The following is a 16,481-nucleotide window of genomic DNA, read 5'->3' on the forward strand; positions in this document are numbered from 1 at the left end:
AAGTTAGATGTGGTTCAAATGTGGTAAAGGTTCAGTATATTGCAGTATAGGGTTGATATAGGTGCTGTCCAAGTTTGGAATAAGTGCTGTAAAGATTGCAGTATGGATTAGTGTCCTGCTCTCAGTGGCTCAGTCGCTGCTAGCAGTATCCGCAATGGGAGAAAAGCACTCTCACCAGTCCCGGGGATGCTGCAGTGCCCCTTTGCTGTACAAGGGGGGAGGGCCCCCAAGGCTCCTTTCACACTTATGGGACCTAAAAATCATATAATTTTTTTCCACGATTTTGACTGGACTTGAAGCAATGTCTATGGACCTCAAAATGCATTAAAATTAGCCCAAAGTAGTGCAGGGACTACTTTGAATTCGTTGCGACTTGAAGTCTTGCATATATGAACGGTTCTCATCGGAAATCACGGAGTACGACTTGTCATGCGACTTTGCAGTCCCAAGTCACACAAGTGGGAAAGGGGCCTTAGTCTCTCTGTGAAAGCCTCCGGTGATCAGTGGTGGGAAGCCAAGGGTGAGTGGATGCTCCAGTCTCCCTGCTGCAGCAGTGCAGGTGCTGTGATGTGGGCGATTCTGCGCTGCCCCTGGGTGTCCTCACCCCCAGTCTCAGGCTTGGATCTCCGCAGGTATGGTCTCCTACTGGCAGATGAATATCCAGACACAGGTGCTCTCCAACTCCCTTTGTGACAAAAGGAAGAGCTTTCCCAGGCAGTTTAATAAAAAACATCTCTTTACTCCTTTAGCACATTGGGATTTGTATTGTAAGGAGTCCATTTGGGTGGCACAGTGGTGTAGTGGTTAGCACTTTCGCCTAACAGCAACAGAGTCGCTGGTTCAACTCAAAACCACAACACGAACTGCCTGGAGTTTGCATGTTCTCACTGTGCCTGCGTAGGTTTCCTCTGGATACTCCAGTTTCCTGCCACACGCCAAAGACATGCTGGTAGGTTAATTGGCTCCTGTCTAAATTGGCCCTAGTATGTATGAATGTGACGTCACCTGCCATCCATTGCAGTCGAGACCGATGTGTGTAATACGATCTGCTCATCACATGCACTTGTATAGTGCTTTACAAGGTAATTTTATGATTTTTATGCTATGTTTAACCACTTTCCCACTAGCCACTGTGCTGCTACTGCGGCACAGTGGCTCGTTATCGTCTAGCGACGTAGACCTACGTCGCTAGACTCCTCCCCTGTAGGCGGCGCTCGCGTGCCGCTGGAGGCGCGCTCCCGCTGTTTTCATTCACATCGGGATTCGGGCCAGGGGAGGAGCGGCGGCGACCGCCGCTGCTCTGCCCCGATCGTCGGGAAATCCAGTTTGGAGATCCGCCTGCCTGTGTAAACAGAGCGGGCGGATCTCCTAAGTGACAGGGAGTGAAAGATCGGAGTGTTCAGCATAGCTGAACATCCGATCTGTCCCTGGCTCACACAGTCACCTCCCCCCCCACACGTCAGTAAGCACCAGGCATACATTAACCCCTCCCTCTCCAATAAAATTAACCCCTTCCCTGCCAGTGTCATTTTTACAGTAACAGTGCATATTTATAGCACTGATTACTGCAGTAATGTCACTGGTACCCCCAAAAGTGTAAAAAATGTCAGTCAAGGGTCCGATCTGTCCGCCGCAATGTCGCAGTCCCGCAAAAAAAATCGCAGATCGCCGCCATTACTCGTTAAAAAAAAAACACCAAAAATGACATAAATCTTTCCCTTAGTTAGTAAATGCAATAACTTTTGCGCAAACCAATCAAAATACGCTTATTGCAATTTTTTTTTTACCAAACATGGGTAGCAGAAAACAAATTGGCCAAAAATTTAAAAAAAAATTGTTTTTTACATCTTTTTTTGGGGGGGAATTTCATATAAAAAAATCTTAAAAATATTGTTATTTTTTCAAAATAAACGCTCTTTTTTTTGTTTATAGCGCAAAAAGTAAAAATCGCACAGGTGATCAAACACCACCAAAAGAAAGCTGTTTGTGGGAAAAAAAGGACGTAAATTTTGTTTGGGTACGGCGTCGCATGACCTCGCAATTGTCAGTTAAAGTCGCACAGCGCCGAATCGCAAAAAGTGGCCCAGACGTAAGACAGCAAAATGCTCTAGTGGTAAAGTGGTTAATAAAGTAATTTATTGCGGTAATGCATTATGTCCAGACCTTTGTTTTCCTATGGACCTGTGACCCGCTTTATAGACCTGTGATCTGTTACCTGTGAGCCTTATTTTCTGATGAAGAGGAATACTGATCTGATCTATATTGGTGATAGCCTTGGAGAAAGTTTGTCTTACTAGACTGTCTAGTGACACAGGGGCTAAGTGTGAGGTGAGAGGCTAATGAAACTGGGTGGAGGATTACCAGCACATTGAAGAGCACTGAATGTTTATATCTTGTGCATGCTTCACCATAATTTGCACCTGTGGACTGCTCTCCTCGATATCATCTTCATAATCCATATTTGATAGCGCAGCACTTTTTGTTATATATTTGTTATTGGGACTGTTGGTTTATTGATCCTTTAGTGCATAGCAGCTTTCTATTATTATTTTATATAGTTGCGCTGAATTTTTTATTTATTATTATTTGTATGAATGTGAGTTAGGGACCATGTATTTTAAGCTCCCTGAGGGTAGGGACTGATGTGAATGTACAATGTTTATGTAAAGCGCTGCGTAAATTGATGGTGCTTTAGAAGTACCTAAAATAAATAAAATTTGTCTCATTTTATGGCTCCTGTCTCAAACTACAACTTCCAGGATTCTCAAGGCTCTGCAAAAAGTCTATGGACTTGCTTGGCTTTAGCTGTTTACCCGCTGAGTAGAGTTGTTAGTTGCCAGCACCAGAGAGAAAATATATCCAATCTTGTGGAAGATTGGATGGCCGCTTTTCTGTTTTACTCGTTAGCTTGTCCTTGTGCTTAAATCTGAACTCCTGGTGAGTTATGGATTTAAGCTGGGTGCACACTGGCCGAAAAATGGACCAGTTTCGGACGTAAAAATGGGCAGGATCCAGCTGTACATAAACCAAATCAAATGCCCATGGCAACTGGGCCGACGTTCGGTTAGTGTTTACTGCTGTCTGTCTGATAGAAACCAGTAGGACTATTTATAACTTTTGTCAAAGGACATACTGTACTGGAAAACCAGCATCCGATCACCGCTTGCAGCCATAGGTTGCAAGCATTGATCAGTGTATACAAAAACACAGGGGAGATCGCTTCACCAACATCATTGTGTTGGTACGATGATCTGTCAGTTTTTTTTTTTCTTTCAGTCAGCTGGGTTGAAAGAAAAATACTTGTACTGTGTCCCCCAGAGTTCTCATGGTGACATCTGATTGAAGAAATGTATTGTTTTATCAGCCCATCTATGGGCTTGCTAAAGCATATGTTGACAGTTGGAGGGATTTTTTTTATTTTAGCTACAAAGAATTCCTACAAAAAAAATATTATTAACCTTTTAATATGGATACTCTTTTTTTTTTTTTTTTTTTTCAGAATATGATCCATATAGCCCTGATCTTCCACCTGCACCTGTCTGTTTGGATGAGGACTTCTCTGGGGCTGCTCGCGAGACCTGCAATGACACTCTTGAACTTGAGAGAGTTAATAAAGCCATTGAAGAAGTCAAGAGTGAGGTGGAAAGAGAGCAGAGAAAATATAAAGAACTGCTGGAGATACAGAAGGAGTACATCCCTAGTCAAAAAAGATCTGCAAAGTCTGTCAATTGTTCACATTTAGAATATAGTCCAGTTGGCTCAGGAAGCAGTGCTTTATGTTACAATCCCACGCTGCTGTCTCATTCAGCTAAACCATGCAAATACACGCTTGATTGTGAAAATGAAACCGATAAAAGCAGTTCCATGGAATACATTCCAAAACACATTGTCAAAAAGTATGTTATTGATAACTCAAAGCCCTCCACAGATATGGAGTACGATCCCATGTCAAACTATTCTGCTAGACTTTTAAACAAAGCTACACATCAAAAAGTAACTAAAAGCTCTAGAGATAGGCGGGGTGAAGGCTGTGCTCCTAATGCCAAGAAGGTACGTAGGCAATCCTCTGATCTGCTATTAGAAGCAAAGTTTTCTGACTCTGAAGAGGATTCTGCTTTTCCCTTGTCGCTTAATAAAAGTATCTTTTTGACTGAAATTAAGGATAAATCTGCTCAGGCAGTGATTAATTTTTCTGTGCATTCTAATGTAGATGACGTTAAACAACTCAAAAAGTGCAAGAGCAAAGAGCATGTTAAAAATGACGGACTTGTAGATTCTAAAGGTGAGAGAGCATTTGTTACTGGGACACCAATGTGTACGGACTCGGACAAGAGTAAAACCTTCAGTAAAGAACTAAAAGAAAAAAAAAGTTTATCAAAAAAGTCTGAAATAGCAAATGTAAAGAACAGAAAGTTGGAAAGTGATAAAGCAAGAAAAGATAGCATACTATCTGAAAAGAATGCCCGATTAAATACAGACCTTTCAGCAGTTAAAAACAAAGAAAAAAGTCAAAGTAAAGTCAAAAAGGAAAAGGCTAATCTGTCATTTAAAGAATCAAGGCATGGAGCAGGAGATAACAGTAGAAAGCATAAAGTTAAAGATGTGAAATCGGAATCACGTGGTAAATCTAAAGAACCCACTGAAAGGGTATTGAAAACTAGAACAAAACAGAGAACTTTGAGTCACGTGGATTTATTTGGTGATGAAAGCAGTGAAGAAGAAAAAGAAGAGAGAAAAATTAGGATAAATAGTAATTCTCGTGAAAAGGTTGTAAATAGTATAGAGAGGATCACAAGCTCCTCCCGTAGAAGTTCTACATCTTCTCAGGACTCCTCAGAAATAGACTATTCCATTCTTGAAAAAAACTTGGACTCAGACCCTGACCCAATGGAGGAATGTCTGAGAATATTTAATGAGTCTCAGGATGTTAAGACCGAAGATAAAGGAAGGAAAGGAAAGCAGGTAATGTATTACATTATGTTTATAGGTTACGATAGGCTCTGTTCCTCATTGCTGCTACACAACAGACACCAGCCCATGCCCAAAAAACATGTGAGTACAGGTTGGTGTGAATGAGCTCTAAGGCTCTCTAATCCCATTCCTGTGTAAACAAAAACGTAGACCTAATTTATTGAAATTAAACATTCTGTAAATGTGCTGTCCATGTAGTTGTAGTGCTGCCTGATTATGAACTTGCATGCAAATGATAAATTCTGGTTACAGAAGGTTTCTGAAAGCCTCTCTGAACTTTTACTGGTCATGTAGTAATGTGCACCAGGACTATTTTCTGCCTCCAAAACAGCTTGAAATCTTTGTCATGGTTTGTTTGAACAGTGTGCTTAAATTTTTAGAATACATATCTAACACCCCCCCCCCTTAAAAAAAAAAAAAAAGAAGTAATATATTGCAGTTTAGCAAGCCCTTCATTGAGGTAATCCTGCGAATAACACCCTGTCCTAGGGGGTGGCCATGTTCACTCCTCCACTGTATCTGTGAAGAGTTGTGGCCCAGGCTGGTCATACAGGTTTTCCTCTTTTTCTCTATATTCGGCTAGGTTTTCACCTGTGTGCGAATTCCTGCAGCTGCAACAACCCGCACAGCGAGACGTGTGACCCATGGGTGGCGATTTCAAAAATTGTGCAAGGACTTCTTTCCTGCTATTTGTGGGGCAACGGCAGCCCATTCAAATAATGGTCTCTCGTGCCTGCGCACATCGCGGGCTGGACAGGTGTGAACCTAGCCTCACATGGGGGCTTGGGGGAATTTATAGTCTCACAGGAACTGACGACAACACTTTTTAGTTCTGATACGATCAAAATGTATTTTCTGTACTCGCTCACAAGTTTCCCCTAAAAATGAAAACAAAGCAGACACTACAGCTAGGAACTGATCATCTGCAATGTATTAGGTTTTTGTTCTTTGATTTGGATATATTGTTTTTTTTTTTTTTTTTTACCCCCCCCTTCCCCCCCTCCTACACGTGGGGGACTGTTTGGGCCTACCTGGGGCTTGGACCTCTTTTGCAGGCCGCATGGGGGGCTGCCAAGTGCGCCGTCCACGGCACTCAACCGATCGTGCACGGGGGGGGGGGCTAGGTGGGGTTTCTCTGCTGCTGGAGGTGTAGATGGACTGTTTGGGGGTCCCCCTGTGGGTCCCGATTAAGGGCCTTCGTCGCAGACGGGTTTCTCCCTTTCGGCTCACAAGTAGTTTCTACGTCCCTCTGGGACAGTCAATGTGGCCAAGCCCTTCAGGACTTCCTTGGGTGTTTCCAAACGTCCCTGGTCTGGCGAACAAGGGATGTTTTTTTTTTTTCCTCCAGACCTGCAAACAAGGCCTACTTGGCCTGAAGGTGCGCCCTTACCCATCCAGGGGGTGGGGGACGTCCTTGCCTATTCGTGGACCTGCGACTGGCCCGGGTCCCAGGCAGCTGGGTTCAGGAGGTCATGTGGTCCAGTTGCAAGATCGGGTTTCGATTTAATTTCTTTCTGGTATGGTTTTCCCTTCCAAGATACGGCTGTCCCTGGATCGCTTGCAGGCGCTCTGCGGGGCAGTTCAGGCTCTGGTTCAACAAGCTGGACCTACTTGGCCCTTTGATGTTTCCGTGTGGATCAACCATTCAAGTTTGTATCAGTTTGCACGATGGTGGCTTCCCTACATCTGGGGGATTCCTGGCCTCCATAGACATCAAGCTGCCTACCTTCACATCACTTTATGTTCGGACTCCTACAGGTTCTCCTTTTTTGCTGTGGGGAAGGATTTCTATCGGTTGTGGCGTTACCCCTTGGTCTCACTTCTGCTACTAGGGTCTTCACAAAAGGGTTGGCTTCGGTTCTGGCGCTGTTGCGGCAGCGGAACGTTTCAGTCCTGGTTTCCTGGCCGATCTGCTTCTCCGTTTGGGGTCCCCTACTGTGCTGATAACAGAGTTGGGAGTCACCATGAGAACTCTGGGGGAGTTCAGGTGGGTTCTGCACCTTCTAAAATCCTCCCTTTTCCCTTCCATGAGACTGGACTATTTGGGCATGACTTTGGACTCGTCCTCAGGGTGTTTCTCCCTCGGGGGGGGGACCTCTTGGAACTTCAGACTGCGGTTCAGCTGTTGCTGTGCCGCATATGGTCGTCCCTTCGGACCTGCATGCGAGTTCTGGGACTGCTGGTGTCCTCTTTCTGGACGGCCCCTTTCGCTCAATCCCTCTTGGGGGTTTCCCCAGACAGCAATCCTTCTTGAATGGGACTAGAATCCAAACTCTCTGGACTTAAGGATCCAGCTGAGCCGGGTGACCAGGGGGTCTTGTTCTGGAATCCTTCCTCCCCTTTTTACTGAAGTCCTCGGCAGGTTCTCTGCTTCCGGAGTATGGTCCATGGAGGATCCAGGTTACCGATTTACTGTCCTGGGGCTGAGAGCGATCCGGGTTTGCCTAGTTCACTGGTTCGGGCACCTGCAGCTGTCTGGTGCACGTTCAATCGACTATGCCTCGACCGTGGCTTATGTCTTTCACCAAGGGGGCACCAAGGGTGTCCTTGGGGGTGACCATTCTTCATTGGGCGGAGCGCCTTGTTCCCCCTCTCTCTGCTGTTTCCTTTCCAGGTGTGGAAAAATTGGCAGGCGGATTGCCTCAGTCGACAGGCCTTGGATGCAGGGGAATGGTCCCTGCATCCGGAGGTGTTCCAGCAGTTGTGCCTTTGTTGGGGGCACTCCAGACGTGGTCCTGTTGGCGTCGCCTCTACAGGATAGTGCAGAGGTCGTGGCCTGCTTCCTGGGACCCTCTGGCGGGTGTAATGGTGGCACCATTCATATAGTTACATTGTTAGGTTGAAAAAAGACACAAGTTGGTTCAACCAACAAAAAGAGAAAAAAAAACACCAGTATTGAAAACCCAACCATACAATCCCATATACACAATCCTATACCCGCAGTTTATCCAGAGGAAGGTGAAAAAGCCAGCAAAGCATGATCCAATTTGCTACAGCAGGGGAAAAAATTCCTTCCTGATCCCCTGAGAGGCAATCGGATATTCCCTTAATCGACTTTACCTAAAAAAAAATATATATTAGTACCCAGTTATATTATGTACACCCAGGAAAGAATCCAGACCTTTTTAAAAGCAATCTAGTGAGCTAGCCAGAACCACCTCTGGAGGGAGTCTATTCCACATTTTCACAGCTCTTACATTGAAGAAACCTTTCCATATTTGGAGACTAAATCTTTTCTCGTAGCTGAGCTCCTCCATGCCTCTTATCAGTTTGGTTGACCTTCTCTGCACCTTCTCCAGTTCCCCGATATCCTTTTTAAGAACTGGTGGTCAAAACTGAACTGCATATTCCAGATGAGGTCTTACTAATGATTTGTACACGGGCAAAATTCTATCTCTCTCTCTGGAGTCCATGCCTCTGTTAATACAAGAAAGGACTTTGCTTGCTTTGGAAACAGCAGCTTGGCATTGCATGCTATTATTAAGCTTATGATCTACCAGAACACCCAGATCCTTCTCCTCTATGGATTGCCCCAGTTCTACTCCGCCTAGTATGTATGATGCATGCATATTCTTAGCCACAAAGTGCATAACTTTACATTTATCAACATTAAATCTCATTTGCCACATAGTTGCCCAATGGAACAGTGCATTGAGGTCAGCTTGTAAGTTGGAGACACCCTGTAAGGAAGCTATTCCACTGCAAAGCTTGGTGTCATCTGCAAAGACTGAAAAGGTACTTTTAATCCCAGACCCTATATCATTTATAAAGATATTAAAAAGTATGGGTCCCAACATTGAACCTTGGGGTACACTCCTGATAGCCTTCGACCATTCAGAGTAAGAATCATTAACCACTACTCTCTGAATTCTATCTTCGCTAGGTTCAACATAAACAATGCTCCTTGGAGAATTCCTCACAGGGAGGGTTTATTGTCTCCAGGGCCAATCTCCCGTCCGGCTTTACGGTCCCTGGCTTGCCGGCTTGGCTGTTGAAAGCCGGGTGGTAAAGGACAGAGGATTGTCTGCTTCAGTGATTCCCACCCTGCATAAAAGCGCGGGAAGCGTCCTTCTAGGATGATTCTTTCATCATATGAGAAAGTCGTGTATTGCGCGGTGTGAATCTCCTTGGGATCTCTCTTACTCGGTGGCCGGATCTTGGCTTCCTTCAACGGGGAGTTGATCTTGAGTACTGTCAAGGGTCAGGTTTTGGCTTTGGCAGTTTTCTTCCAAAGGCTGTTGGCCGCCCGTTTCCTGATGCGTAACTTCTTCCAGGGGGTGCAATACTTTGTTCTTCCGGTGCGACCTCCGTCACCAACTGGGGACCTTGAATTGGTGCAATCAGTCCTTCAAGACCCTCTTTTTGCGAGTATCGAGGGTATCCCATGCTTACCTTGTTACGGAAGGTGGCCTTCTTGGTTGCTGTCACTCTGTACGCAGGGTGTCGGCATTGACGACTTTGTCCTGTCGTTCTCCGAATATGTTGGTTCGTGGGGCCAGGTGGTACTTCATCTGGATCCGTCCTTCCCTCCGAAGGTTGTTTCTAGTGTTAACTTGCACGGGGAAATTGTTTTGCCATCTTGTGTCCTAAGCCCCCCTCATTCTACGGAATGTGCGCTGCATACTCTGGTTAGAGTTCGGACACTTGAGGTGTACTTGGCGACTACTGAGTCTTCCCGTATGTCAGGTTCGCTCTCTGTGCTCATGGATGGCCCAAGAACAGGGCTGCCTTTGTCTGCTGCGACTGTTTCAAGGTGGATCGGACAGTCGGTGGTTCAGGCTTCTTCAATTAAGGGTCAGGTCCTACCTTTCCCTGTTTCGGCGCTTTCTACTCGGGCACCTAGTGCTTCCTGGGCTTTTCGCCATACAGGCATCTGTGCTTCAGGTTGCAAGTCGACTTCCTGGTCATTTGTTCACACCTTTACCTCGTTTTATAAGGTAGATATGCTGGCATCTGCAGATGCCTCTTTTTAGCTGCAAGGTTTTTTGCTGGCTGCTGTTTGGAAGGCTTTTGGCCTTTCTTGAGGGAGTTTACTGTTTTCTCTATCGTCCATTGACAAACGCAGTTCTCTCTGATTCATATCAGTAGGGTTATACTACCCCCTACAGGAGTAGGACACTAGGCAGGAAAAAGTTCTGGCTACGCCTATGGGCAGTCTCGGAGGGTACACCCTCTCTCTCTTCCTGCATAGAATGCCAGTTTTTTTTCTGCCTAGTAAGGAGTAAGGACCTATTTCCTTGCTAGGATCTCTGGTCCTGGCATAAAAGTATTTTTTTATGTAGAATTTTTTTAGCTAGCCTTTTTTTCTCCGAAACTTTTTTCCTGTGAGATCTTCAAGCAATTATGCCGGGCTGGGCGACAGACTGGATCCCCATATCCAGTGGTCACCCCAGTCTGGACAGCGAGCGCGTGTTGGCCTTAGCTCCGCCGCGACATAGTCCCACTGGACAGGGACTGGCCGTCTCGCCAGGGTCGAGGCTGATGTCGCAGCGTTCCTATTTGGCCGACAGCCCCCCTACTCCGGTGGCGTGGGGTTCTGTCAAGGGATGGCACCCGCCTGTGTTCCCGGTATGGTGAGTAAATGTCACCCCCCCCTCCCCCCTTCCCTAGCAGTGGATTTTGGGGTGGACGCGGGCCCTTTCCCTAAGACGGTCGGACCCTCATACTCCTGGGTTTCCCTCTGTCCTGTTGTGACCCCCCTCCTCTCCACCCCCCAACCCCCCCCCACGTGGGGGACTGTTTGGGCCTACCTGAGCCTGGGGCCTAGTGTGCAGGCCGCATGGGGGTCCGGGCGAGTTTGCTGTCTGAGGTGCTCAATGATCGTTCGGGGGGCCTTGCTGGGGTTCTTCTGAAGTGGATGGTGCGGATGGGCATTTGGGGGGGTCCCACTGCAGGTCCTGTTGCCGCGATTTTCGGGCGGGGACGCCATTTTGTTGTAGCCTCTGTCTGCTTCTATGGAGACGGCCATCTTGGTACACCCGTTTTCGGCCATTTTGCTGGAGATTTTTTGCAGTGAAGGCCGGTGGGAGTGCCTGAAGGACAGTGAGTCTTGAGGGTGGTCTCTCCCTCTCTGTGGGAGTCCGTTAGCACGTGCCTGACCTCCGGGGGGCGCTGTAGCTCTGTGGGGCCATTAAAAAAAAAAAAAATATATATATATATATATTTTTTTTTTTTTTTTTTTTTTTAGAAGTTGCTGGCGGGTTCCTTAGGTTCAGTATGGATCCTGCAGGCCATTTTTTCCCACCTGACCCCCTCACGGAGGCCGCAGGGCCTTCCGGATCTCCATTGTCTGTCTATGCCTTTTCGGCAGTTCGGGACGCATTTGGGCCCGGGGGGTAGTAGTAGGTGCGCTAGAATGTTTCTCCACCTACCCCTACCTCTTCTGATGTCTCGGAGTCTGAGTGTGGCGCGGCCACCGCAGACGAGGGCCTGACGTTGGCCTCCCTGCCGGGCCTGTTACCTCGTGCCCTGTCTCCTCAGATGATGAGGATGACATTTCCACCTCCCCTGCTGCGACAGGCGCTGGTGGATGCACTGGCTGTTTTCGGTGCGTGGCACCCTGCAATTTGGAGGTCTCAGCGACGGCTGCACCTAGGGCACAGGTGGCATCTGGCACTCACATGCCACCTGGAGCTGCTCATTTTGCTGGCTGCTCATGTAGGAGGGGACCGCCTGAGACGTTCCCCTGGGGGGGTCTAAATGGCCGTTAGCCGTTGCCCTTTTGGGGGAGTCTCTGGTACAGAGGACTGTTTCCGCCTTTGGTGGACTTACGGTCTCTAGCTGAATGGGACTACCGTTGTTCCGGTGGAGGAATCCCCGTCCTTTAAGGACTTAGGATATAGGATGGCGCGGGCTGTGGCCTGCCTTCTGTGCTCCTTGGTGTAGCTGCACTGGGAACAGTGTTTCTGTTTGCCCTTGCCACGCAGGCTCTGCCTGATGGGCGAGGTCCCAACACCGCAATTTGGTGTGGGGCATGTCCCTCTTGCCCTGGGGGAGCTGTTGGTCCAGCTGGCGCAGGGGCTGCATTTTGTTTGCAATGTCGCGCTGGTCGAGGCTCCCTTTTTATATAACGCCTTGTCGTTTTTGGCGGGGGTTGACCGGAGTCTACTTGACCGGAGTGTTGGTCTGCGGATCAAACTTCTAAGAAGGTCTTAATGGATCTCCCTTTTCAGGGGGATCGCCTGTTTGGCGCTGCCCTGGATGACACAGGCTGTCAAGGGTGCGGGCCTTCGTCGCAGTCGGGGTTCCTCCCTTTCGGCTTACAAACAGTTTCTTCGCCACATCGACTGTCCCCGAGGGACGAAGTCCTTCCTGACTTCCATGTGGGTTCCAGACGACCCTGGTTTGGCGTACATGGGTTTGGTTTTTTCCAGACCTGTGGACAAGGCCTACTCCGCCTGAAGGTGCTTCCTCTCCCATCTATGGGGTTGAGGGCCTGCGGCTGGCCTGCATCCTAGGCTGACTGGGTTCAGGAGGTCATGTGGTCCAGTTGCAAGATTGAGTTTCGATCTGGTTATTTCTGGTAAGGTGTTTCCCTTCCGATGTACGGCTGTCTCCCCTGTCCCCAGGGGCAAAAGCCCGCGAGGTGGCTACCTTCGCTGGGATGCCTCAACATGCGGTTCTGACCGTGAGACGCATCCTATTCCTGGCTGCCGGCCCCCCCGCCATCTGGGGTGGGGGGGTTCCTGCGATCTAGAGGCACCCACACCCTGTGGAGCGGTAAGTAAAACCTCTGTGTGGGGCCTCTGTCTGGGGATTACATTCTGCTGTGTCTGTCTCCCCTCATGTCTGTGTCCGGGGCTCGCTTCCCTCCCGGTCCCTGAGGGGGCTTCTAGAGCATGTTATGCTGTGTGGGGGCCTGTGGGGGTCCCGAACCCTGTCCTCACTGTTGGTGTGTTTGGGGGTACAGTCATGGTGGGGCGGACCGCTGCGGTGTAAAAAACCACGGGACCGCCATTTTAGGTGCGGGCAGCTGCCTTGGCCTCACTGTGGGCACTTCTGTAGCTCCTCTCTGTAGTGTTTTGGCGCCTTCGGGCGCCATCTTGTGTGTGGCAAGGTGTTTTTTCTTTTGCACATGTTCGGCCACTTTCCCGGAGCCTCCCATTCTTTTACATAGGCAACCATTTTTCCTTAGACCAAACCTTGTTGGTCCTCTAGCGGTGTGTCATTACTTCCTTTTCTACATGTAGAGAGATCGTGGAGCAGCATGGTAACACTCCTGGGGGTCTTTTTTGCCGTTTTTGGGGATATTCCTCTGCTTTCGGTGTCTTTCCTCTCTCAGTGGGATACTTTAACTTGCAGTGCATTACTTTAGCGTCCAAGGTGGACTTGCTGATGTCAGAACGGGCTTCTAGAAAGAGAATTAGGCCTTCGCCTTCCTCTGATTCTGAATCTGATATGGTTGCCTTGGACAGTGTCCCCCCTGAGGGGTCTCAGTCCTTTCCTTCTGATGGGGAGGTGGAGGAGGATGATGGGGATGATTTTTCCCCTGAAACGACCAAAGAACGTGCTGCTGTGTCTGCGCTTATTGCTTCCATTAAAGATACACCACATTTAGAGGATGAACCCAACCCGCCGGGTAAGCAGTCTTCCTTTGGGACTCGCAGGACCCAGGAGGCGTCACAGGTTTTTCCCTGTCCCGCTGAGTTTCAGGAGATGGTGAACGAACAATGGCGTAATTTAAAGCGCCCTTTTGTGGTACCAAAACGTTTTCGGTTCCAAAACCTTTTCGCCTCTCCTACGGAGTCGCGCTTGACTGTGTCCTCTAAAGTGGATCACACGGTGTCCAGGTTGAACAAGGCCACTCTTATGCCCTCAGAGGATTCTCCAGTGTTTAGCGACCCTACAGACAGGCGGGTGGAATCTCTGGCTCGCCACGCTTATACGGTGGCGGGTTCTTTACTGAAGCCCATCTTCGCATCTGTTATGGTTTCTCAGGCTGTGGCTGATTGGGTCCTGGGGTCCGACTACTGTGGAGATGGTGGATCAGATGCGTCAGGCGGTTCTGTACCTGTGTGATGCGGCCTTGGATGAGGCTCCTCTAGTAGCGCGGCTCTCTGGTGTCGCGGTGCTAATCCGTCATCTGGTATGGCTGAAGAGCTGATCCGCTGAGCAGTCCTCCAGGAAGACGGTGTCTGACATTCCTTATGCGGGGAATCGTCTCTTTTGGGGACTCCCTGGATGAATTGGTTAAAGGGGTCACTGGAGGCAAGAGTACTCTGCTGCCCCAGAACCCCAAGGGGAAAGTTTTCCGCGGTAAGCGGGGCCCTTCCTTTAAACCAAATCAGGGGTCCTTTCGTGCCTTCAAGGCGCAGGACAAGGGGAAACCCTTTAAGGGCCACGGTGGTCAGAAGAAGCCCTGGGCGGGCAAGCCGAAACCAAGCCACGCTGGCTTGGCAGGTCCCGCTACCTCAACCTGAAGGGACGCCCTCACCCGTTCCAGGGGTGGGGGGACGTCTGCGCGGTTTTCTAGAACCGTGGCTTTTCCAGATTCCGGACAGCTGGGTTCAGGAAATCATTTGATCGGGATACAAGATCGAATTCCTTTCACGTCCAGCGGACAGATTCTTTCCCTCAAATCTTCATTTGACCCCAGATCGGTTGCGCGATCTTCATCGGGCGGTTCAGGATCTCCTCGCCCAGGGGGTGGTTGTCCTGGTGCCTCATCGGGACAGGTTTCAGGGGTTTTTCTCGAATCTGTTCACTGTGCCCAGAAAGGAGGGCAAGGTACTTCCGATTCTGGACTTGGTTATGCCCCTGGGGTAGTCCCAGATTGTATACCACCACTTCCTGCTGTAGGACTCCAGTTTTTTTTGCCTAGTCAGGAGTAAGGACTTTGCTCTCTGCTGGGATCTGCGGTCCTGGCTTTTTTCCCTATTTAACTACTTGCCGCCCACCCACCTTTAAATGACGGCGGAGCGGTGTGGCTCTCGTTCTGGGACGCCGTCAAATGACGGCGCACCAGAACAGCCTCTTCTCGCGCGCCTGTGGGACCTTAGAACGAGCCCCGCCGTGCCGCTCACTCACCTCTATGACGGGCGACATGTCCAGTCGCCCCGTCTTCCGGGATCGCGGCATCTGGCCATCTGATTGGTTTGAGCCGCGGTGACGTCACTCCCGCGCACACGCGCGAGAGCCGACAGTCACGGCACGGGACTCTGAAGGAACGGCACGAGCGGCCGTTCCTTCAGAGCGCATGCGCCAGTGACGTCACTGGCTGCATGTAAGTTAAATATCTCCTAAACGGTACATGTTTAGGAGATATTTACAGTACCTATAGGTAAGCCTTATCATAGGCTTACCGATAGGTACAAGTTGTAGAGGAGGGTTTACTTCCTCTTTAAGAATAGCTTAATACTCTATCATAGGCTGCTGCAGATATAGGTAATGTAAACCTTGATTGAAAAATGGTGAAGCTATCAGTGTTGCTCTAGTGTCCAAATTAATAAATATATATGTATACGACAAATCTTCAATGTGCATTAACAATACATCACTATATAATAATACATAATAAATGAATAAATTATAGTGCCGGTGCTATATCACTGAACTGAAGTGCAAATACATGAAACGACTGAAAAAAGTATTTTGGATTTGATCAGATAAAGTCCTTATGCATAAAGTGCTTGTGCTCTTAAACAGCTGAAAAATAGATGATCCTTATAAAAGTGCTCGTGCTTGAATACTTAATAGTGCAGTCTACTCCATGCTCCCCTCTTGTGTCCCCACTCACCAAACAGTGGGGAGATCAAACGTATATTCAGTGTTTTTTTGCTTTGCCACTTTGTGCATGCTGGAACAAGAATTTCTCCCAGGTTCTCCCAGTGGACTCAGACAGTGGGGAATGGCTTTATCTCCTGTGATTCCTGGACTCTCCAGTACCCAAATATAATCAAAGTAGAGCCTCCATAGCGTAAAACCGTTTATTAAGGATAAAACGCAAAAGTAAATACACTTACATCTGATGATAGTAATACGCTTAGCCATATAGTGGGAGAGCGCCGTCTCAGCGTGTGGTTCACTACTATAACAGAAATTACGTTGGTGCGTTCCACTGGCCAGAAATGACGTATGACGCTAGATTCCTGCTTTACGTGTTTCGCCCCTCCTACTGGGTGTCGTCTGAAGCTGGACTCTTTTGCTTCATAATAACATGTCCATATTGTCCATCTTCAATTGTCATCCCATGCCCACCGCACCAACGCCATGGATTCCTGGGACACCCACAAGTATCAGAGCAACTCAAAACGTTAAAGGAATCAAAACACTGTTGCCATCATTGCCCACGGGGAAACCTAGTTATATGAACCCCTTGGTAAGAAGTATACCATATGCCCAATACCTTAGTCAAGTAACCTGTTTTAGAGTTCTACTCCACCTTGAGTTCGTTTCCTGACACTAATATTACAGGTTAGGATATATTTTTAACGTCTTCTTACCATGTGCCTGCCTTAGATAATCCTCATCCTAATACTTATGCGATACGTGGTTTGGGCGGTTGTCTTCTC

General features: G+C 48.2%; 1 protein-coding gene across 1 annotated transcript in view; it reads left to right on the forward strand.

Moving 5' to 3' along the window:
• REXO1 (RNA exonuclease 1 homolog) overlaps positions 1 to 16,481 on the forward strand; it is a 420,363-nt gene that overhangs the window by 47,683 nt on the left and 356,199 nt on the right. Inside the window, exon 2 of the mRNA XM_082243284.1 lies at positions 3,500 to 4,962. Coding sequence (XP_082099410.1) covers positions 3,500 to 4,962 — 1,463 coding nt within the window. The remainder of the gene's footprint in view (positions 1 to 3,499; positions 4,963 to 16,481) is intronic.

The sequence above is a fragment of the Pelophylax lessonae genome (assembly GCF_965119305.1).
Source record: "Pelophylax lessonae genome assembly, chromosome: 1".
Classification (NCBI taxonomy): domain Eukaryota; kingdom Metazoa; phylum Chordata; class Amphibia; order Anura; family Ranidae; genus Pelophylax; species Pelophylax lessonae.